The sequence below is a fragment of the Cyclospora cayetanensis genome, unplaced genomic scaffold (genome assembly GCF_002999335.1).
Source record: "Cyclospora cayetanensis isolate NF1_C8 unplaced genomic scaffold, CcayRef3 CcayRef3_contig_50, whole genome shotgun sequence".
In the NCBI taxonomy this organism is placed as follows: domain Eukaryota; phylum Apicomplexa; class Conoidasida; order Eucoccidiorida; family Eimeriidae; genus Cyclospora; species Cyclospora cayetanensis.
In genome coordinates, this window is record NW_020312481.1 from 147,916 (window position 1) to 168,718 (window position 20,803).

At 52.7% G+C, this 20,803-nt stretch overlaps 4 protein-coding genes across 4 annotated transcripts; all 4 read left to right on the plus strand.

Moving 5' to 3' along the window:
- The first annotated feature begins 459 nt into the window (after window positions 1-459).
- On the plus strand, window positions 460-3,006 carry LOC113146694. The gene is made up of 4 exons (XM_026334828.1): window positions 460-1,482; window positions 1,536-1,594; window positions 2,095-2,176; window positions 2,323-3,006. The coding sequence occupies exons 1-4, from the start codon at window positions 460-462 to the stop codon at window positions 3,004-3,006; spliced, it is 1,848 nt and encodes a 615-aa protein (XP_026190613.1).
- A 1,709-nt stretch (window positions 3,007-4,715) lies between these two features.
- LOC34623518 lies at window positions 4,716-7,241 on the plus strand. Its single transcript, XM_026334829.1, has 6 exons — window positions 4,716-5,225; window positions 5,377-5,478; window positions 5,616-5,794; window positions 5,991-6,051; window positions 6,270-6,846; window positions 6,964-7,241. Exons 1-6 carry the CDS (start codon window positions 4,716-4,718, stop codon window positions 7,239-7,241), a joined length of 1,707 nt encoding a protein of 568 aa, XP_026190614.1.
- Window positions 7,242-9,313: 2,072 nt separating this feature from the next.
- On the plus strand, window positions 9,314-13,875 carry LOC34623520 (triadin). The gene is made up of 7 exons (XM_026334830.1): window positions 9,314-9,463; window positions 9,916-10,074; window positions 11,017-11,985; window positions 12,094-12,252; window positions 12,349-12,402; window positions 12,543-12,616; window positions 13,074-13,875. Exons 1-7 carry the CDS (start codon window positions 9,314-9,316, stop codon window positions 13,873-13,875), a joined length of 2,367 nt encoding a protein of 788 aa, XP_026190615.1.
- Window positions 13,876-16,984: 3,109 nt separating this feature from the next.
- Window positions 16,985-19,695, plus strand: LOC34623522. Its single transcript, XM_026334831.1, has 5 exons — window positions 16,985-17,082; window positions 17,246-17,489; window positions 17,664-17,790; window positions 17,949-18,982; window positions 19,102-19,695. The coding sequence occupies exons 1-5, from the start codon at window positions 16,985-16,987 to the stop codon at window positions 19,693-19,695; spliced, it is 2,097 nt and encodes a 698-aa protein (XP_026190616.1).
- The last annotated feature ends 1,108 nt before the right edge of the window (window positions 19,696-20,803 follow it).

The following is a 20,803-nucleotide window of genomic DNA, read 5'->3' on the forward strand; positions in this document are numbered from 1 at the left end:
ATCCCGGACCGCCGACCGGAGCCCTAAGGCCATGAGGTCCTCTGAGGGGCCCCTTCGCGTCCGCCGGTGCAGTTCTACTGCTTGGGGTTGGTTTATTTCAATGCAACTTTATTTTGAATGGCTTTTGTCTCCCGATAGGCGATCTTTTGCCCTCTCGCTGCTGCATTATGTACCCCGGTTGCTAAGAAGCCCGGGGGCGCGAGGCCCTTGTTCGCAGTCGGCGGCCCCTGCTCGGCCAAAACAGCGAGGGAAATCTTCTAAACGCAATTGATATAGACGTTTAAACCTGACTGTTTTTGCAGTCTTCCTACTGTCTCGTCTTGAGACCTCCTCTGTCGGCTTCGTATCCGTATAAGTTTCTATCCAGGCCCGTGGACGCGCCCATAGAACCAGGCCCTTGAACACGCGCATCAGTTCCTTCCCAATTTCTCTGCATCCAGAAGCCCCCATGCCCCCGCAATGGCCTTCGATGCGAACCCACTCGTCTGCCTGCCTCAGGGCATTCCGTATACCCCCTATGCGCCTGCAGGAGTGGGTGTCTCGGTCCCTCTGCCCCTTCCGCCCTCCCCAACTGTCCTCCATCAGGCAGTCGATCCCAAGCTGACGACACGTCGAGGGCCCCCTGGGGCCCCTGGTACCCTTCAGAAGCCCCGCTCGCCGGTTCGGGCCACTTCCGTCGTAGCCGAGTACATCCGACGGAACCTTTGCGATCCGCATACGCCACGAGGCCTCCGAGCAGCGGCCCCTACAGGCGATATTTCCAGATTCGCCACACCAGGAACAGCCTCCCGATCCACTACCCCTTTGCCATCGAGTTTGAAAGCTCGACCGGCTACTGCCTATGCAGCTCAGCGGCAGCATCGGCTCCACCCACGCCCGTTGCAGCGGACGTCTCTCACTGCTGCTTCTCGGACGGCTGCTAGCGGCTTTTCCCCCAAGCGCGGCGCAGACGATTCGGCTAAGAAGACCCCCCGGACGTCCACTGGAAGGGCCTCTGCCCCCGATGCCCCCGTCGTGAAGGCCCTCACGGAGGCCCTCACGAGAAACCAACACGAGCTAGAGAAGTTGAACGCAAGCTTGCGGGAGAAGCTGTCAGTTCGGGAGAGGCCAGTGTGTGGACGCCAGAAAGGAGGGGCCTCCCAAGGGGAGACAAAGCCTCGACGTCCCTCCCCCGCAACTCGACGGGCCCGCAGTGAAGAGACTCCTGGCAGCCGAGCTGCAGCCCATGGACTCCGTGTCACGAGTGTTCGGTGGATGCCTGGGGCGGCGTTGAGCTCCGGCGCGAAGAGTCTCGCAAAGCCAAAGAGCAGTGCTTCTTTGAGGACCACCCCCAAGGGGGCCTTTCCCCGCTTGCTGGGAAGCGAAGAAATAACAGAAGCAGAGAGGGCCCGGTTTTTGCTGGCGTTGGAGGAAGTAGAGCGAGAATTCGGAGAACGGATAGAAGACTGCGCCTCAGTCCTGCCGTCAGAGCTCTCGCGAGGGGTATGGCCGATTTCACGCAGTATATCTTTCCTCGGCAAGGCGCAATACTGTAGCTTATCAGACTTGCGAGGGACGTGTGGCAGAGGGCGGAATCAGGTCTGAAAGCTGTGCAGTGCCTCGCAACGGCATGGTGCAGCTTGATAGTCTCTGTCCTCCCCCGCCTTCCCTTCCCTTGTGTAAACACCTTTACAATGACGTGCAGCGCTGGCATTAGCCTAACAAGGCCCTGAAGGGGCTTCCGGGGGTTTGCTGTGATGTCTCTGGCGTTAGTTTCTTTTCTTGTTATCTATGAAACTTGCAGGTCTTTAAGGCGCGTTCTATCAATGAGAAGCTCCTGCAGTTTCGGGAGGCACTGAATAAGCTCACAAAACAGGCAATGTGAGAGCTTCCGCCTTCCCTGCCTCCTCCCCTCATTAGTGCCCTCCCTAAAAATATCCATCCGCAGTACACTGACAGGGCACCCTTGACCTTTACGTCGTGTCAATCCTGAAGCAGCCACTCGAAATCCTTTCTGAGCACACAGGGCCTCCAAACACCGTGCCTGCATGCCTAGGCGATGTAGCTGTGTCCATGGAATAATTCCGCTGTGGCTTCTGGCTCTGCAACTCGCAGGATGATGAAGCTTTCACCGAAGGAGCGGGATGAATTGCGGCAGTTCAAGGCACACAAGAAGAGAGAGGCTCATCTACAGGCTGTGAGTAATATGTAAACCTAGGCACTTCCCCTGTAAGACGGAAGCTAGATGGCATATATCGCGGGCAGCGAGAATACTCCCCTACAAAGTTGGGTACATAGATACGGCTGAAAAATTTGCTTGCTGGCCTCGTGGTTTGTTCTTAGGCGCTTACCGAGGCGCGAGCCAACGTGGAGGCCTCGAGGGATCATGTTTCTCGGCTAAGGCGCTTGCTACTGCCGTTGCAGCACAGCGTTGCCGCGTACGCGTCTATTCAACGGGCAAACGTTGTTGCACAGGGGACCCCTTACGTTCCGTATTCCCCCGCAGTACCAGCGATTGGAGCGAGCGTGGATGCTTTGTACAAGGGCGAGCCTCGTGGAGTACAGTTATTCGACGCTCCCGAGAATGAAGGGGGCCCCCTAAACCCTTCCCTCTCTGACCCGTACAGCCCAAGGCCCTCTCCACGATCTGCAGGGCCCCAGGGAGGGACGTTCGTTGGGCCTTCAACAGGTCGGAGGCCAATTGGGGGGCCCCCAGCAGACTATGAAAGGCGTTCCCGTGATAGGCCTGAGACGTTCGCTAGGCCCTCTGTTTCGCCTCAGTCCCTTTCGAGAGCCGCCGACAAGTATGAGGAACCCCCTGAGCAGCATTGGGCTGACTCTTTAGCGACCTTTCCCCATGATAGGTCTCCGAGCTCCCCCAGCTTCAATCGTAACGGCAATGCATGCGGCAAGGGTCCAGTAGATGAGCTATGCCTCCCTGAACGGGGTGAGAGAAGTAAGGATCCCTCCGCATTTGCTTCTCCACGGGGTGATGGCAGCAGCCTTGCTGCGTCAGGTGAGCTCTGAACTTCTTAATACTCCAGCATTAAAGTCTATGAGGGATTATCTCTGGCTCCTGCATCCATTAGCCCATGCTTTTTTGGAATTGCTCACCCCCTCAGAAACCTAGGGCAAAGCAAGACTTCAAAGCCCTCACTATTCGTTGGCTTGTTCTCAGAGGAACAGATTTTCAAAGGAAGAAAAGACGCAGTGAATTGGGCCACAGAGTTCTTGAGAAACCAGTGAGGGACTGAAATGCCTCCTCATCCAGTAAAATGTGTCTCCTTTGATTTTTGGACGTGTAGATGCGTAATTTGTTCGGGCGGATTGTTTCCTTGTTTTTATGTCGCAGTTATGAGGGATGTGGTCTAGATTTTGGCGCTGTGCCTTCGAGGCCCTCAGAGCTCGGGACACCTTGAGAGCAGTCTGAGACCCCTTGGGAGAATACTTTTTGCACCGGCATGATTAGCAGTCCTAACATCTGTTGCTGCCAATGACCTTCAGGATTCAGACACTATTCAAGGCCTTTAGGAAGAATAATAAGTGGTGGTGGCCTTGGGATGAAAGTTTGCGTGATGGGGCCCGCTGCTCTGCGGTGTCGAGTTACATTCCTTGTCTGCCTGTCCGCTTACAACGTAAATGCAACTAAGACGCATTTTTAGCCCTAAATGGCACTGATCAGCATGGATCGCCAGTTCCTGTTTTTGGATTTACTGCTACTCTGTCGGCTTGCTCGTAGTACGGGTATAAAAGTACTCCGCAGCCAGACTAAATTTCGTGACCATTTCTCCCTGACACTCTTCTTCACTAGGCTCGTAGAGTAGTAGACCTAGATACTCAGCCTTGAAAGCTTCCCTCATCGGTAAATGACCCTAAAGCGGGTATTGCCCCGGCTGCCCGTCTTTCCCAGAGCCCCGATGAGAAAACTCGACGGCCCCCCTCGTCCGTGTAGGGTCTAATGCATGCCAAAATAGGCGAAAACTGATTCGAGATTTGGCTCTTTGTCATTTAAAACCCCACATGGACTCCAGTTCCCTCCTCCGCGCCCCCGCTCAGTTTCCTCTGCAACAAGCGACCGGGCCCCGACGAGTAATACCCAGTGGTCCGGTAGACTCCAGGAACTTCGCCTAGGGGAGTGGTGGCATCAGGGTTCCTGCTTCATGGGATTGGAGTGGGCCCGCTCAAACACTTTTTCTGCGAGGATTCTGCGAGTAGGGTGTGTCATGTGTGTCGTAAACACGGAAGAAAAATCAGCAGAGGACCTGTTGTGAAAAACTGTGCGTGGCGCGTCAAGGAGACTAGCACCAGTGGGCAGGCCGTCCTTTTGAGAGTTGGTGAGCCCTTTCTTCGCCATCGCTGCTATGTGCCTGTATATTACGGCACTTTAAAGGATTTGATACTTTGTAAAAGCTCTACTTATGCGTTGGCTCGGGAGATACGGGCAGTTCAAGTGTCTAGTGCCCCCATCTAGTGTGGCCCCTCGTCGCGAACCGCTCTGCGCCCCCGCGTTGCTTTCGGCTTCTTTTAAAGCACATCGCGCAAGGCGGAGTCTCATAGATTTGATTTTAGCTCAGTCGCACGCCTATAGCTCCAGAAAGAGCTGCAGCCACAGGAGCATTTGCATGTGCGGGAGGACTAGCTGCAGCTGCAGCATGATATGTCCCTGCTGCGAAACTCGCACCAGAAGTGGAAGGAGCAGGAGCAGCAGCAGCTTAAGACTTAGCGGCAACAGCTAGATGTGGCTGTTTCCTCTAGCTGCGGCCCGCCGCGCTCGCCGCTCCGAGTTGCAGAAGACACAGGCAAACGGTGCCACTTCTGCCGCTTTTCTGGGTGTTTCTGCTCCCTCTGTGTCTTGTCCTAGGACTGTAGCCTCAGTAGGAGGCGCATCGGGAGGGCATGGCGGCGTAGTATGGCCATTGGGCGTCCCTGTATGCCCCTTTGTGGCTGGCAACAGTCCTGCAGTGGCTTCGGCGACTGCAGAGATCTACGCCTTCCTATCCACACTTCCACTGGATGTTAACAGCAGCACACTTGGCCCCGGACTGGTTGTTACGAAAACACCGGGGCGGCTATTTGTTGGCACCTTGGCGCATGCCCTGGACGAGACTCTTCTGCAATCCCTCAGCATCGGCATCGTCCTTACTGCAGCTTGGCCCTTTGGCTCGTGGCCTTGCAGGCAGAGGGAGCTCTACAAAAAGCTGGGAATCTTACATTATGTGCATCCTCTTTTGGACGATCCATCTCAGGTTCGTCACCGCGCAAGCGTGTTTCCGCCCGAGGGGTGTAGCGGTGTTCGGAAAGAGGTTATCCTGCTTCACCCGTAGAGGGCACACCAGGGAGAAAAGGGGCATTAGAAAGCTCACACTGACGAGGCTTGTATGAGGTGGGCCTGTGGAGGGGGCTGAGGGAGGAGGCATTTCCTCCTGGGGGTCGAAGGGCTTACTGAGAGAACGCTGGGCTCTTCGCTTTTTTGAACATGCTCGCGAGAAACAATGGCCCGTGGTGTAGCACCCATTTTTCCCACTATTCGGGGTACTCGCTTCTCTTGCATCTTCTTAAGCGGGCTGGCGTTGCTATGGCGGTGCGGGAACCTGTGCCTCTCCTGAGCGTATCTATACGTCTATCTGTGTTCATAGATGTTGGGGATTTCCGTGTCTGCGCGTCTGCATGCGGGAGGCATCTGCCCGCGCGGACTCTTGGATCTAAATCGACCGTCCCTAAGCGGTTTGTGGATTTTCGCTTTTCTTGTTCCTTTGCTGCAGCTTCTTCGTTTTGATAATTTATCCCTTGGTTCCGTCAGGGAAGCCCTCATGAGGTGTGTGTGGCAGCAGGTCGTCATTCCGAGAACATGGCTACAGGCTCATGGCACTGATTGTTGGGGCCTTTGATGCCTTCTTTCTTATGCCGCTGTCACCCCTAAACGATGGTTGCTTTGCTGCTGGGTCTGAGACTCCCGGTTTTACGGCCATAGCCCCCCTGCTTCTCTTCTGCCCTTTCGTGCTTGTGCGTAGAGGCACCAACGTCTTTATCCACTGCGAAAAAGGGATATCCCGTTCCGTCGCGGTTTGCATGGTAAGCACGAGCCGAAAGAAGCTGCGTTTTCTTCCTTTCTTGCACTCGCTCACTCACGGTGCTCGATTTTGGGGCCTTCTATCCCCCTTCTTCCCCCGCCCTTTTCCTCGCCCCCATCGTGCCGAGATTATTCTTGTGAAGTCCTTCTCTTTAACTTTCGGAAGGCCTGCCCAGCGAGAGCTTCCCGCTGACGTTTTCCTTCTCTTGGTTGCCTTCAGGCCTATTTGATTATGTATGAGGGTCACTCTTTCCGGTCATCTTATCTCACCATTCGTCGTTACAGACCCATTGCGAGGCCTAACATCGGCTTCATTCACCAGCTCTTGGATCTGGAGGCTCAGATTGGATCTTCCGAAAGCATGCTTCATGATCGGCATCGCCGCCCCTCTCAGGGCGGAGCTCCTGCCCTGACTAATGAGCAGCGAGAAGCAGCCCTCTTTGGCAAATCGGAAAAAGGTGAAACAGGGGCTTCCCCAAGCAACAACTCCCCAGATCGCGTTCCTCCTCATGGCCAAAATCCCGCCTACAGCAAAGCTCATTCCAGGCAGGCAGCGGCCGCTGCTGGTCGTTCGGGCGTAGCTGTGGATCCAATGCCCCAAGCAATTGAGCGTACCGCCGTGCAGCGGACCGTTCAGGGAGTCATGGTGCTCTGCCACAATGCAAGCACCACTGGAGGCAGCACGCTGTCCGGGCAAGTCGTTGTTCCTACTGCTAGAGGCACACTCATGGAGGATGAGTGGCGGCATCTAGCCGCAGTGGGGTCCCATGCGCTCTCCGAACCCCTTGCCTTTAGCGGTACGGCGTACCAATAGTGTATAATTTAAAGGGGTTCTGGCCGGCGTGCTTGAGCCCCCTTCTCGCCTGCAGACTCTCTGTATTCTGCAGCAGCCTAAAGACAATTGGTCTTTGCAGCAGAAGCAGCAGCAACATCATCTGCTGCTGCTCCACCAACCGCGGTAACAAAGGGGTTGCTACCGAAACGCCCATGTTGGGGCAGCCACAGCTGCCGTCGCTTTCGTCGCTGTTTTTCCTGTGCTGCAGCAACAACAGCGATGGTTCCTGTCTCTGTACTTCCTCAAATTCAGGGTATGAGACAGTATGGCAACACCGCCTTTGGCCTACCCACTGGAGCCCTACGTTATACTAGTCGATTGGAGTGCCCTGGCACTGCCGGTGACCCTGTATGTTAGGGTCTTGGGTTCGTGAAAAGATCTTTTCGGAGCCCTGTAGCGGGCAGCTCTCTAAACGGGGTCTCCTCAGATCACGAGGTGCTGCTTCCGGTGCAGCACTGCAGGCCCTCTGAAGCCTGCGCGGCTCTCACGCCCTCGCCACTGCTGCAGGAGAGGGCAGCCAAGCGTTTATACTCAACAATTCGCTGTCACCGTTCCTGTGAGTGTAGACATTCGGGCACGGGTTTTTACGCGCCATGTTCACGAGGCGACGCTACAGCAGCAGTTGAGCATCAAGGAGTCTCCTAGAAAGATGCGGGCTGCTACCCTCTCGCAATGAGGCCCGATGTGGCCGTCCTCTTAAAAGTACAGTTCTCTAACAGCTTTCCCGCAAATCTCATAGGGCCCCCACGAAGTTCAAAAGGGCCCTGTCGGGACTGCATATGGGGGGCCTCGTGATGCCCGCATACTAAGTCTGCAGTGGATCGGGGCAAGGGGCTTGTTGTAGACGGGGCGCATGTACACGAGAGGCTCTTGGGGGTTTCTTAATCCTGCTTTTTCTGTAGCTTCTTGCAAGCGTGGATTACAGTGAGCAAGGGGGCGTTGCGTGTCAGCACCCGGCGGGTGGCTTTCAGTGGGCTTCTTATCCATCACGGTTTTGTTTTCGTGCCGTTAAAGTTTAAGGATAAGGACCTAGCAAGGGCCCTTGGCCAATATGAGGATTCGCAGATAAAGCAGGCGGCGCCTTTACCCTTGTGTGTTTCCTTGTTGGCACGGGGGGTCCAGGCAGCAATATATATGATAGACGAAAGAACGCACAGAAACCCAGTGATATTTACTCCAATCGCGGGAATTGCTCGCTTTTGGAATTCCTTGTATATTTCGCTGTGCGTGGACCTCTCTCATAGCGTTTCATCTGACGGGCCGTCATACGTTGACAACTCCTACCTGAGCTGTATTAACTAGAGAATGGGTCGTTTCATGGTCTGGCGTTTCTCTTATTTTGCTTGGTGCCAGCGATGCTAAGTACATACTACAACGATGAACGAGGGTGCCTGTGCGATATTTTGGCTGAGTGCACCTGGGTGTGGGTGCTCGAGCCGTTTAGGGGCGGCAGCAACGCGCATCCAGTCTGCCCCTCTCCCACATGCCGGAACCCTGTAGGACGAGGCCAAGTTAACGAAGGAACTCGTTGTTACTGGCAATGATAATTTTCATTATGCTTTGGTAGGGCTTGGGGGCCAGGGAAAATTTCGCGGATACTCCCTGAGAGGAACGCTTATTTTATGCATAGTCCCTCCCTTGTACTGATCTGCGGCGACGTCTCTATGGTGGCCTACATTTAGCGTGGCTATGTTTACTACGGCATAATACTGGCTTCTCAGGAGTTTTTCGGTGCGAGGTCTGCAACAAGTCGTACTCCGGTGAGTATCAAAGGGACTGTAGAGGTCAAGGATTAAAGAAAGAGAATCATACGTGTTTGGCACATAAAAGCTTAGATCGAACGTGCATGGAAGCATAAGCTACGCATGTTTACTCGGCTTGTAAAGAGTCTTGCCGTCTCGTGGGTGAGGCGAGGAACCTCGTTATTAGCTCCACCGCAGTAGAGGCATGCAAGGTAGTTGACGGCACTTACTGAGCCAGTTGGTACATTCTGATTGCAGCCAAAGCAGCTACACTTTTCCCTCGTCCATAAAAAGTTGTGAGCAAGGTGTATGCGCTTGCCTGCACGCGTGTAATGTACTGGTGATATGGCGGTTCCTCGTCTGTAGTCTCCTCAGGGCCTGCGTAGCTTTAACCCCCTATTACCCTTTCAGCAGTGGAAAGGCAGCGAATTCAGATTAATGAGCACTGCACTCGTAACCCAGATGCCTTAGCTCCTCTTTGGCTAAGTGCTGCGCTGTAAATACACGCTGCCCTTTGCTTACGCTGCCATTGCTCGGCCGAATGAACCTTTGCTGCTACCGACAGGTTCTACTGGGGTCCGGACTTATGAATAGCTTAGTATCCAGTGGCCAACATGCAAAAGGTCTTTCCGCCAGGAACAAGCATCTAAACTAAGAAGCACGTCACCTCACTCAAACTAGCGCTGCATGTACTCTGCTAGTGGGGTTGGTATTACTGACGGCCTGGCTTCTATAAGCCATTTGGATATTCTATACTGTGCTGTCTCTGTAGACACTCAGTATGTAGCCTTGGGAGAGAGACGCGGGCCAGGGGTAATGCCAACCGAAGCAGAGCCGGCAGCCTGTAGCCCTTGGTTCTCTACTTGTTGCTCACTCGGTATTCTAGGGCTTAGCAGCTAGTTGAAATGATACCAAAGTATAGTTGCGTATTATTCCTTACCCAAAAAGACCTAGAGCCAGGCAGCTCACCCCTTCTTTAATTAGCGGTGCCGACACGCCTCCAATGACGCCCGAGCCTTGCAGCACTTGGTAGCAATCTGCGTCATCCCGAAATACTGTTGGAGGGTTCAAGCCCACAGACCGTGTTTTCAGGCTAGAAGGAGCCAAAAGTGGGGCAAAACCATTTTGCACTTACCACTATCAAGGGGGTTTCACATCCTGTTTCCGCCTCCAGCCGCACGTCATCTCGGTAGCCTAAGCACCAACCCTATCAGATCCTACTCTAGGGCCCTCATCCAAGCCCGCCTTCTTCATCTCTCCTCTTTTAGCTCTTTTATGCTTATTCATAGATTCATAGAGAGAGAGGAAGCCCTGAATCCCACCACTCCATCACCCCCGTAGGCTCGCTGCCTTTACCGGGGACCACGCTCGGCGAACCGACCATTGAGACTTTTGAGCTCTTGAGTGCCCTCTCCTCAAGTCTAGACTCCGAGACTTCCCCATCCATGGTACGCCTCGTGCCTCCGGCCTGAAGCTGCCGCTGCATTTGCCAACGCGAGCCCAGCAAGGAATCCTCTCCCAGAAAAGCAGAAGAAGCAAAGACTCGACGCTGCACTGGCAGCTCCCCATGGCAGCTGAGCTGCCCCTTCAACCTGTAACTGAGGGAATGGGGAGTGGCTTCGTCTCGTCTCCTTTTATCTCCTCTAAATCCACAAGCCCTCCTAAAGATGTCGTAAGATATGCACGCACAAGGGCCACGCTGGCACTCTGCATCGCCCACAGCCCCTCTCACTTGTTTTCTTGGAGTTTTGGGAGTTTTTAGCGCGTCAAGAGGCCTTTCAGGCTTCCCTCTTTCCCGCACACCCGAATGTGCCGGCTCTCGGCTCCCTCCTGGGTTCGACTCTGCCCCTCTCTACCTCTTGTTCGCGTGCCTTCTACCTCCGCCTGAGCCGTTTTCGCTTGCCACCACGTCACCAGCTCAGTTTTTTCCTTTCCTGTTACTTATAACTGCGTCCGCCCTTGCGGCGCCTGACTTCCTGCGGCCTCTGCCTCTACTACGGCGTAGTGGTTGTAGCGCCTTATCATGCTGCCCCCTTTGTTTTCTGTTGTGCCTTCGTCTTAGCTGCTTGGGCAAGAAGTCGGCGGCGAAACCTCCTGAGAAGAAGGTATGCCTTTCTTGGTAATCCTAAATGTTCCCAGAGAGCTTTGCTGAGGGTCGTATAGCCGTTTCTTAGGTTTCGCTTGCGGCCATCTTCCCTCAGGAAACATCCCCTTCGAAGGGAGGGCTCTCTGCCGAGGTGAGTAGTAAAGGGCCTGTCGAGTGTCTGTTTGCCTCCAGCTTGCCCATAGTTTTAGCCTTATCTTGCCGTGCAGTGTAAACGGGAGGCTTTGGCAAACGGGGGGCTTCGTATGCGGCAAACACAGAGACATGCGGCTGCTTTGCGCCACAGGGTCTTCGCAAAGACAGCGGCACGGCCGATGCTCCTGGAGATGATATTGAGTGCCTAAGGAAGGAATTAGCCGAGCTGAAAAGGGAAAGGCAAGTTCTCCAGTCGAAGATGGAGGAAGCCCAAAGGAAGGCAGCAGATGCCGAGGAACAGCTCTGTCGGCTTCCTAGTAAGGTCCGGAAGGCTCTTAAATCCTCCAAAACAACCGAATTCTCTGAGTCCTTATTCGACTCGATCGTACCGGAGAGAGAGGTAAGCAAGGAGGAGGCAAGACAGGCGTCAGGCATTGCAGCCCGATCTACTGGGCCCTCTCGTCAAGCCACGCGGACCGTGGCCCCTTCGAAGTCAACGTCAATGCCTCGAGCCAAATCGAAAAGATTTACCCAGTCGTTTGCGGACCCTACTCCGTTCATGCAACTGTCGCAGGAAGAAGCACCCACGGAGATGGCCAAAGAAGAGGCCCCAGAGGCGGACGAGGGGCCTCCCCTGCGTGCACGGGCCCTACCACCGAAGGACGGAGGACAACAGGATGAGAAGAAAAGCGAAGTTAGCAGAGTTTCAGGTAGAGAGGAAGAGCAAGCGGAGGTAGAGACAGAAGCTCCCGCGCCAAGGAGCGAGTCATTTCCCGCAGAGCCAGAGCCGAAACACGAGACGGAAGTACAGGCGGCAGCAGCAGCAGCAGCAGAGGAAGAGAGCAAGCGGCTATCAAGGCCTCCCTCTCGTGAACGTTCCCTTCGGTGGCTGAGGAAGCGGCTTAGCCACACTGCCTCTTTAAACGAAGAGCCAGAACAGCGGTCGCAGCCTCTGCTCGCCAGTAACATTCTTTCTTCGAAGGACTGTGTCAAGTGCGACGCTCTAAGTCAGGAGAAGAAAACACTGCAGGTCCAACTGGAGAGAGCCAAGTCCCGCTGTGGCCATCTGGAGGCAGAAGCTCAGGAGGCCCTTGAGAAGCGACGTGCCCTTATCGAGAAAGTGAGAAGGCAATCTGCCCCCAGATAGCGCATTCAGCATGCTCATGCAGCTTACATCCTGTAAGCCTACGCATGACGCCTACTGCTCTGTGAGTTTGCTGCAGGTTAGACTTGTGGTACAGAGGACCGCGCTACGGATGGACCAACTCCAGGCCAAGTACGAGTTAGCAATGAAAGAGGCAAGTGCATACAGATATACGATATACGAAAGGGCATTATGTATGCGCTTGCCGAAGGCGAGACTTGTTCCGAAAGGAAGGGAGCTGAGGCTTTGCTTCGCCGCACAAAGGGCCAGTTGGGAAGCGGCTGCATGATATCGAGAAGTGAAAGGAGGCTCTACTGATGGTCTGTTCTGCCACTTCAGGTAGCAGATGGCAATCGCAAAGCACAGCGTGCGCGGATCTTTTATTATGGGCGCGTAAGCACATTCCGTATGTCTTGTCGTTCCTTACCCCGAAGGTGCTGGCAATAGAAACTTCTGTACCCTTTACTGGTCCTGTTGATGGGATTGTGAGTGTTTAGCGCCAGGGATTGTGCGGATGGTGCTTGCGCTCACAGCGGAAGGGCCTTGAGATGCGCATTGCGGCCCTAGTTGACAAGGTGCACGAGCTGGAGACATCCGAGTCGATACCGTGAGTCCCTCACCATTCAGCTAGGCAAAATTCTGCATGCACTTGTCTTCCTCATGTCCATTATGAGAACCGGCTGGCAGGGGTTCCTATGCAAACTAAAGAAACCCTCAGATGCACATTTTCAGCTGCAATGAAACTATCGATACAGAACCGCACAAGAAGAATGCTTGTGTTGCCCTAACAGTAGAGATTACAGGCTCCCAAGGCGATCCCTGAGATTCGCAACCAGGTGCCTAAAGGACATGTGCCCGCTTCAGCCGCTATTCTTTGTCCATGTCGTTTGACTAAACGCCGAGAATCTAAAAGTGGCAGTACGAAAAGGGCACGAAGTCTCTTCTCTATTAATTGCCTGTTCTACACTGCTGTTTCCTCTGCTTTGTGCCGCCTGCAGTCCCGAGCCCCCTGGCAAAGCCCACACGACGGAGTTGTTTCCTTCATATGTGCTTGATATGGAAAGGGGAGTCTCTTTGGCTGGATTGCCTCATGTCTTTGTAAAGTATCGGGAGAACATTGATAAGCCAGAAGATGATGCATCTAGCGCGCGGCAGACTGTGCTGGTCCCTGCATACTTTTTTGATGAGGAGGCGTTGGTGCGTGCTCGGGAAAAAGCGGAAGGCAATAGGAGGCGACTTTCCGTGGCAAAACCAGCTCAGCTCTTTGATGAGGCAGCAGCTGAGAGGACCGTAGCAAGAAAATCAGCAGCAGCTGCATCGTCGGGAGAACAAAGCAGAGCTGTCCCTTCCAACTTGTTTAATGAGGAGCCAATGCGCAAAGCCAAAAAAAAGGCTGAGAACCTCCGAACGGAGCAGACAACAGCTCTTCCTGCCTCTCTCTCCAAGGAGCCGTCAGAAATTTCTCATAAATCAACCGTGGTTGTTCCTTCAAACTCTTGCGGGGAGAGAGAGTCCGAGAACCCTCTGCAACAACAGGCGACTAGCAGACAGTCCTCTCTCTTTTCACGCCCGCTTCTCGACAGCTGCCCTAGGCAAACTCAGGAGGAACGTCCTCAAGCAGAATTGACCGTGGGGCCCTCAGTGGAAGACGCTGGACATGCGTTCAGGAGGACTGCTCCCGTAGAGATTCCCGAATCAGACAGTGAAGACATCTTTCCAGAAGCACCCCAAATCGAAGGGACCCGTGTCCGTCCCCTCTCAAGGAGTGCTAGCACGCAAATGCAAGACAATTGGACAAGCAGTCTAAAAGGAGGCACGTTACCTAGCAAGAACCGACCAGCAAGCCCACTGATGTGCAGAGAATGAGGACCCTAGGCGTTGCAAAGCCATGTAGATACTAAAGTGAAGGGGCGAGGAGCTCTGTATGAAGCAGCCGTAGGCTGTATGCGCCTATGTGTGGAACGGCACCAGGAAGTGTTAAATAATTTGGGGCGTTCCTTGAGAACTAAGAGAGTGCGCACCGTAGCGTGCTCCCGTGCACGAGAGCTTGGTTCTATGTTCTTAAGGTATCTTTCCATCCCGGCCCTTTTCCCTATCGTATTAGCAAGCTAATGCGCCTTGCCGATTTGCGGTTTGCTCTCAGCTGAAATTTTATCTCCAGCAAAGCCGCTTCAGCCAGCGGAGTCCTTTATAACGGCTCCCTGTTGTGGTCGTTTGACCGTGCAGAGCAATGTGAAACCGTTCCGGCGTTGCGGATGCATGATCTGCCGGCAGTGTCTTCGCACTGCTTCAATGCAGGCCAAAGTCCATATTAACAACTTTGTGGGGACGGATCCCAATACGGGAGCGTATATCTGGAAAGTCAGATGCCCTACCTGCGGCATCGTAGCCCCGGTAACTGCCACGCAGTTGCGCATTCCGTCCATCAAACGGAGTGCGCCCTAGTGACTCTTGATTGCTTTTGAATCCTGAGTCTCCAAGCACTTATAGCTCTGCTTCTGGCCCAGAATACCCCACTAATTCATGGCTAGCCACGAGTTCCCGCCAACTTTTCTGTATCCACAATAAGGACCCCCATGCTGTAGCTGGTGGTGACCAGCTGCGCTAATCCACTTACCTGCGGGCTCCTACCTGGCGTGAACTTCTCACAAACACCCTGGTTATATTTCTAAGCTTGATGCCCTGTTTGATAACATTCTTCAACCTTTATGGCCTGCTCTGGGCCGACCCACCGGGTCCTTTTTCAAAACCTCAAAAAGCACCTTAGAGGCCCCTCAGGATCCGCTTATCTGGCACGCGGATGAAATGGAAAAACCAATGAACAACCCTTTTAGTAGGAATCAAGGAGGACTTACTAGGCAATCCTCACACAATATGCACGAACAATGGCTTAACAGTGAACTAACCTTCCCAGATCGGCTCCCTCGCGGGGAAACATCTCTGCTTCACCGAATGTTGCCAACTTCAACCTCGATAACTGTCTCCGGTATCGGTTTTACGGGCCTTTTCGTGTGATTTCAAAAAGTTGAATTTGAATTAACGAGTTTCATAGAGACGTACTTGCACGCAAAACCTGGGACCCCTGATGAGGCTGAACAGTCAATGAAATATGCAAGCCATCCTCACAAGAACGAAATAGTGCAGAATACCCCGAACTTTGTAAAGTGTGTTGGTCTTTGAGTTACTGCAGTGATTTTCATACTGCAGATGCCGTGATTAGTGACGTAAAGCTGTGTTCTGTTCACATGTGAATCGTTGTATAGGATGTATGTGTGCTGATCATGGCGACATGGTATGCGCGATATCTAATCTTTATTCTGGAGCTTAGGCCTTAACGTTAACACCCCATGATTGACAGCAAGCTGCCCCAGTGGTGCTTCCTTTAGCGTACAATCCCCCACTTCTACGAGCCACGGTGACCAACCAAGCGAGCACCACAGTAGAGTGGAGGGTAGTCCGGAGGCATGTGAGGTGGTTACAGTTACTATACTCTGAGTTGCTTTGTGAAGGAATGTGTACAATTCCCTCTGGAGCGAACCGGCCACCTTCAGGTTTTCGTGGGACCGAAGGTTGCAGGAAACGAAGGCTAGACAATCAAACCGCTTAAACAAGCTCCATCACCACTGATGATACATTTTCGGGCATCGAAATTTACCGTAGTGCAGCAGTTCTGCCAGACCCTTTAGTTTCTGTAAAAGATACAGGGAAGCCTCATCCATAAGCTTCGTGATATAAGGGATAGAGAGATGATTACAAGCGGCTCTCGCCGATATTATCAATAAAGTATGTCTCATGCTACTCAACATACGCACTTGAACCTCCTATTGGTATTCAGCATTTTGTGGGAGGATAACCCTGCTGAGGTGCGGCATGCAGCGCCTAGCTCTCCGTGGCCCGCGGCTCACCGTCTAGCGAGTCCACAAGGTTTTGCCACTCGATTATGCAGCAGACAAGGGGAAAGTGAATGTGTCTTTGGTCTAGAAAGGCGTGAAACTGGTTTTCTAATTTCATTGACGTGCTGAGTCTCCTTAAGTACGCCTTTGCTTGGGAGCTCCCCTCTTCCTAGATGCCTGGCTAGCCTAGTCCACATACACCTAAACTCATATCAACACGTGGGGTGGCGGTTTTGGTCGTGTTGGACAGCAGTACCCAATCAAACCTTAAGTAATACGGTACGAACATCTCATATTGAACCGAAGGGCATATTGAAGGACTCCGTTTCTCACGTGGACAACCGCACTCTGGGCATCGAGACCAATGGGTGGCTAGTGAAGACATATCGCCACAGCAAGAATATGAGATAATGATTTTGGGTCTGTTTTCGTTAACTCTGCGACTGTAAATCAGTTAGGTGGATTGTCATCAGAGCGGCTCAGTATACGTGAATAATTCCAGCGGTCCCTCATCCTCACTCTCCACTGTGGCCCTCTGGTTGCCCCGTATCCACCTCGGCTCCCACTCCAACGCAAGCTGGTCTCAACGCTAAGCAGGCCTGCCATCAACCGCTCTGTCCTCTGTTTTTCAATAGTGATCAAAGTCGAGTGGATCCACTTGCTTTTTATGCCCTTCATATCGTCCTGCCCCTCCCCCCTCCCGCTTCGTCTTTTCCATAATACCAAAAGCCTCCAACTCTCAGTCGAAAGGGCGTGACTCGCCTTATCCGATTCCAATATGCTTATTTTCTGGGTTATTGTACATTGACCCCGCATAGTCGGCATAAATTCACTACTGTAGTATTCTTATAGGTCTCTTCAGTCAGCCCTCGAGCCTCCACTCTGTCCACGTTAAGCAGTTCCCACACAAGGGCAATCTGCACGAGTAGAAAATCATCTGCACAAGGCATAGCAAGTAATTCCAGAAGCTTTTTGAACCTGCTCTTGCCCGTAGTATTGAGTTCTCGTCTGTCCTCTTGCATCTTCCGGGGTACCTGCAAGCCTTCCACAATCTTATACCCTCTCTTTGCAGCTTCAACACCATGGCGTGCGCATCGCTCCTAACAGACGACAATATACTCCGATTCAGGACTAAGGCATGTCTTCGCCTTCTCCAGGGTTCCTGCAGTTTTGGAGACGAGTGAGTGGGATAGGGTGAATACGAACCTGCAGTCTCTTGTGCTTTTTCTGCAGTTTTTGAGTACACGTAGAATAGCCACCAGAATGACAGCAATAAAAGTAAAGGAATGCAATGCTATGCTGTACTGATAGCTGGTGCTCCATATTTGTCTTTTCTGTCACAGCCGATGCCAGTATTCTCACAGCCCAGTCTGGACACGCCGCTCTCCCTATTATGCCTCCCCTAGTAGCCGTCGAGAAAGGTCCGAAGAGACGGAAAGGGAGCCACTACTGCGGTATCTTCCGGTGCCCTGTGAGAACCTCCAACTGGAGAACGGAAAGGTTGTGAAGGTCAAATGCCCCAGAGGAATCAGCTGCCCATTTTCTCACTCCACAGAAGAGATTGCATACCACCCTCTAATCTACAAGGTGTGCACATCTTGTTTCAACACGCTCATGACCAGGATCTAGAGCTGCGAAGTTTTTTAAAAATACGAGTGTAGAGTGGTCATAGGGAACCAGTAACCCATACTGTCTGCCTGACCGGCGGAGCGTGTGCTTGATCCCGACAATGTCTTGCTCCATGGATGTCGCTGTGTTCAGACTGAACCCTGCAAAGCCTTTGCGCAGCGTTCCTGCCGAGTCTACTACTGCTGGAAGAGCCATGGGGAGAAGGAGCGGCGCCACCACCCGCGATACGCATCTTTAGGGGTCGCGAAAGGTCTTGATGGTAAGATGCTGATAACACATGTGTAGTTTATAGGGAGCGGGGTGGCGGGGTACCAAAATGCCAGCGGGGAAAACCTGAAAATGTCTTTAATGCGGGGGCATGCTTTTTATTTTTTTTATTTTTTTGCTTGGATGTGTCGTGCGGGTGGCCTTGTGTAGCGCCACTGAACTATCCAGGGGTCAGCCTTGTGGAGCTGATGCCGAACAAAAACGGCCGCCGCCGCCGCCAGAGATTGACATTAGCGAATTCTACGATGACTGCCTTGGAAACAAGTGGCAGCAGAGGCTCTACTGCGTCCGCAGAGAATGGGAGTCATGAAAAGGTTGATCTGTTGCTCAAAGACCTTGTTCAGCACCTTGCGGATTCCTCGCCTGGATACGACAGCTCCCTACCCAGAGACGCTCTTTGGGAGCTCGGAGGCAATCATCCGGTCAAACCAATTTTACCACACTCCGCGGAAGATGCCAAGGGAAATTGGCCACCTCTCAGGAGCCTATTGCATGTCCTTGAAGGCAGGATAAATGCCCAGTGCTGCGCTGAGGACGACGGAGCCGCGCTCAGTTTCCCCCCTCACCCAGTACACAGCCTGAAGCAGCATGCCAATCAGACAGGAAAGAAACCTCAGAGCTGCGTTTTGAGCCACAACACGCCTTTGGATAGTTCCACGGATCATATGCAAATGAGGAGGCCTGCAGTCTACACAGAAAATTACGAGGCTTTGGGCTGGGCTTTGCCGAATTTAAAACACCAACTCGACGGGAATCCCGTAGCTTCGTGGGATATAAAGGCTCGAATAGAAGGCCTGTCTAATTTAACTGGATCCTTTGCGGCTCCTGCCAACTTCTCACAGCTTGTACGTTCCCAGCATCTCGGTATTCAGGCTCCTATGCATGCAGGCCTTTATAGATGGTGCAGTGGCCTGGGGCCAAAGGACGGTGTGCCTTTTGACGGCGCGTATAAAGACCATCGCCGAAAGTCAATGCCCCTAAGGTATGCACGCAATGAAATGTGGACGAACAAAGGGTGCATACCCTTATGTACTAAAGACTCCGAGGTTCTCTCTTGTTCGAAGTCTTTTGGGAGGAGCCTTTGCAGCTCTCAGAGCAGCAGCGGTGGGGGCATGTGTCCTTGCAGATGCGTCCAGTCATCTCCGGCCGCCAGCCCTGATATGAAGCAGAGGCTATGCAAACTTGTAAGATGCCTTCTATACGCTAGCCTTCATTTCTTCCCTAATGAAAGACTCGTTTCAGAAGCACATAGCACCTTAGCAATGAGTTATGCCTTGAGGTTTGGTGTCTCGTGCAGGAACAGGAGAGTCTTGAGGAACTGAAAGTTGGAACTGTAGAGCACGAGGACAGTCCCTGTACGCGCCTTACTGGCGGTGATTGTGGCAGCCTGGCGTCCACCTGTTTTTCTCTGGAGTTTTCTCCAACAGGTAGCAACTGGTCATGTTCGAAATGTGACATGGAACACTCTATTGGTCCTGTATACAAGGGAGACGAGGAGGTTCATCTGGAGCAGATCCAAATGGACAACGAACCCAGCAGTTCGTGGGGAAGAACCTGCCGGTCGGAGAAAATTGTGGAATATTTGCCTGAAATGGAGGCCAGAGAAGAGGAAACAGTGCCTTTGAAGGACATGCATGGCCCTTCTCAGGAACTAGGATCTCACGACGAGGCTGAAGTGAATAAGAAGCTTATGTCATGCGTTGTTTCGTTGCTCAAAATGATTCAGGAGAAAGAAAGTATTGACGTGAAAGTCGGGGGGCAGCGGAGGGGCGAATGCATGAGCACCAATGCAGAGTGTGGTGTACGTGAATCCCCGCAGCCCGCAGATGATACCACAATTGCTTCAGGTAGTCAGAATATGGCGGCCTCATGGAATATGGCGAGGCTTGTCGCCTAAAAGGATTATACTGTATTGAAGGTGCTTTCAGCATTAGTACAGCAGACAAATGGCTACAGTGCTTCCTGTGGAAAAATGCTTATAAGCGAATGCTGATCGATGATCGATGATTGTTTAGTACCCTGCCAGCTGCAGGGATGTCCGAAGCCAGGTGCAACAGAACAGATCACTAAGTTGATCCCAGCGATGCTGCATATGCTTTCTAGCCTTTCGTTGGTAGGGATTTGCGTCCCAAAGAATGTGAAGATCCCCTTTTCCCGTGTTTTATTCTGGGAATACCGGGAAGATATCAGGCCCCTTAGGAGAATGGTGGGAGGCCGCTTCGTTCATAAACGAATCCAGCCTACTGCCTGGAATATGAAGGAGCACCGAGTTTGGTTTCGCCTGCGAGAAGCTTTCTTCGATCCGGCACTTCATTATTTTGCTCACTGTCATTCGTGGTCCCGCGGCCCTCGTATGAAGATCTCAACATGCATTTTAAGCTACTAGTCAATCTGATGGACGGATTGAGGGTTAGAGATCTCTTATATAATCTTTTTGACCGAAGATGCGTACGCCGTTGGGTTTGGTTCTAGGACTCAAAGTGACAGTTTGCCGTCCTCCCCTCGCTTCATTTTTGCCCCGGCACCTCTCAGAGAAAAATCTGGAAAATTCATTGCCATGTCGAACCCCTTCTTGGGCTGGGTGCTGTGTCTTGGATAAACAAGGAGAGTTTGGCGTGAGGGTATTATGCTACATCTAGTAGTATTAGCCTCGACCTGGTCTCTGCAAAAGGAATGCTCAGGAATGCTTGAATGCGGGAAAGTCATTTGAGCGTTTGAGGGCTGCGATGCGAGTTTGGACTTTTGGGAGCTCCGCCAAGTCACTCTTCACCAACCATTCTGGTCATTTTTCTTCAAGAATGACAGGTTGCGCCGGAATTAAATAAGGCAGAAAACAAAAAGCAGCAGATTCGCTGAAATGACCACGGAGCTGGTCACCGGGGATAATTTATAGGAATTTAACAGCGTTTGCTTCTTCCAGTACTACTACAGAGCGAGTATGGGGGCGAGTCTGCTGCCTGCTCACTGTGAAGGAGCAAAAACCATGAGGCGCCCCCAAATTGGAA

What these genes read in the sequence shown, in the direction of transcription:
- LOC113146694 (XM_026334828.1), top strand. Translation starts at nt 460, where the DNA reads ATGGCCTTCGATGCGAACCCACTCGTCTGCCTGCCTCAGGGCATTCCG. An exon ending in CGTCAGAGCTCTCGCGAGGG is followed by an intron (nt 1,483 to 1,535) that starts GTATGGCCGATT and finishes GCAATACTGTAG; the next exon opens with CTTATCAGACTTGCGAGGGA. An exon ending in TCAGGTCTGAAAGCTGTGCA is followed by an intron (nt 1,595 to 2,094) that starts GTGCCTCGCAAC and finishes TGCAACTCGCAG; the next exon opens with GATGATGAAGCTTTCACCGA.
- LOC34623518 (XM_026334829.1), top strand. Translation starts at nt 4,716, where the DNA reads ATGTGGCTGTTTCCTCTAGCTGCGGCCCGCCGCGCTCGCCGCTCCGAG. An exon ending in GTTCCGTCGCGGTTTGCATG is followed by an intron (nt 6,052 to 6,269) that starts GTAAGCACGAGC and finishes GGTTGCCTTCAG; the next exon opens with GCCTATTTGATTATGTATGA. An exon ending in CGAACCCCTTGCCTTTAGCG is followed by an intron (nt 6,847 to 6,963) that starts GTACGGCGTACC and finishes TGGTCTTTGCAG; the next exon opens with CAGAAGCAGCAGCAACATCA.
- LOC34623520 (XM_026334830.1), top strand. Translation starts at nt 9,314, where the DNA reads ATGTACTCTGCTAGTGGGGTTGGTATTACTGACGGCCTGGCTTCTATA. An exon ending in TGCCAACCGAAGCAGAGCCG is followed by an intron (nt 9,464 to 9,915) that starts GCAGCCTGTAGC and finishes GCTTATTCATAG; the next exon opens with ATTCATAGAGAGAGAGGAAG. An exon ending in CCGAGACTTCCCCATCCATG is followed by an intron (nt 10,075 to 11,016) that starts GTACGCCTCGTG and finishes TTTGCGCCACAG; the next exon opens with GGTCTTCGCAAAGACAGCGG.
- LOC34623522 (XM_026334831.1), top strand. Translation starts at nt 16,985, where the DNA reads ATGGCGTGCGCATCGCTCCTAACAGACGACAATATACTCCGATTCAGG. An exon ending in TCCTGCAGTTTTGGAGACGA is followed by an intron (nt 17,083 to 17,245) that starts GTGAGTGGGATA and finishes TTTCTGTCACAG; the next exon opens with CCGATGCCAGTATTCTCACA. An exon ending in ACCACCCTCTAATCTACAAG is followed by an intron (nt 17,490 to 17,663) that starts GTGTGCACATCT and finishes CGCTGTGTTCAG; the next exon opens with ACTGAACCCTGCAAAGCCTT.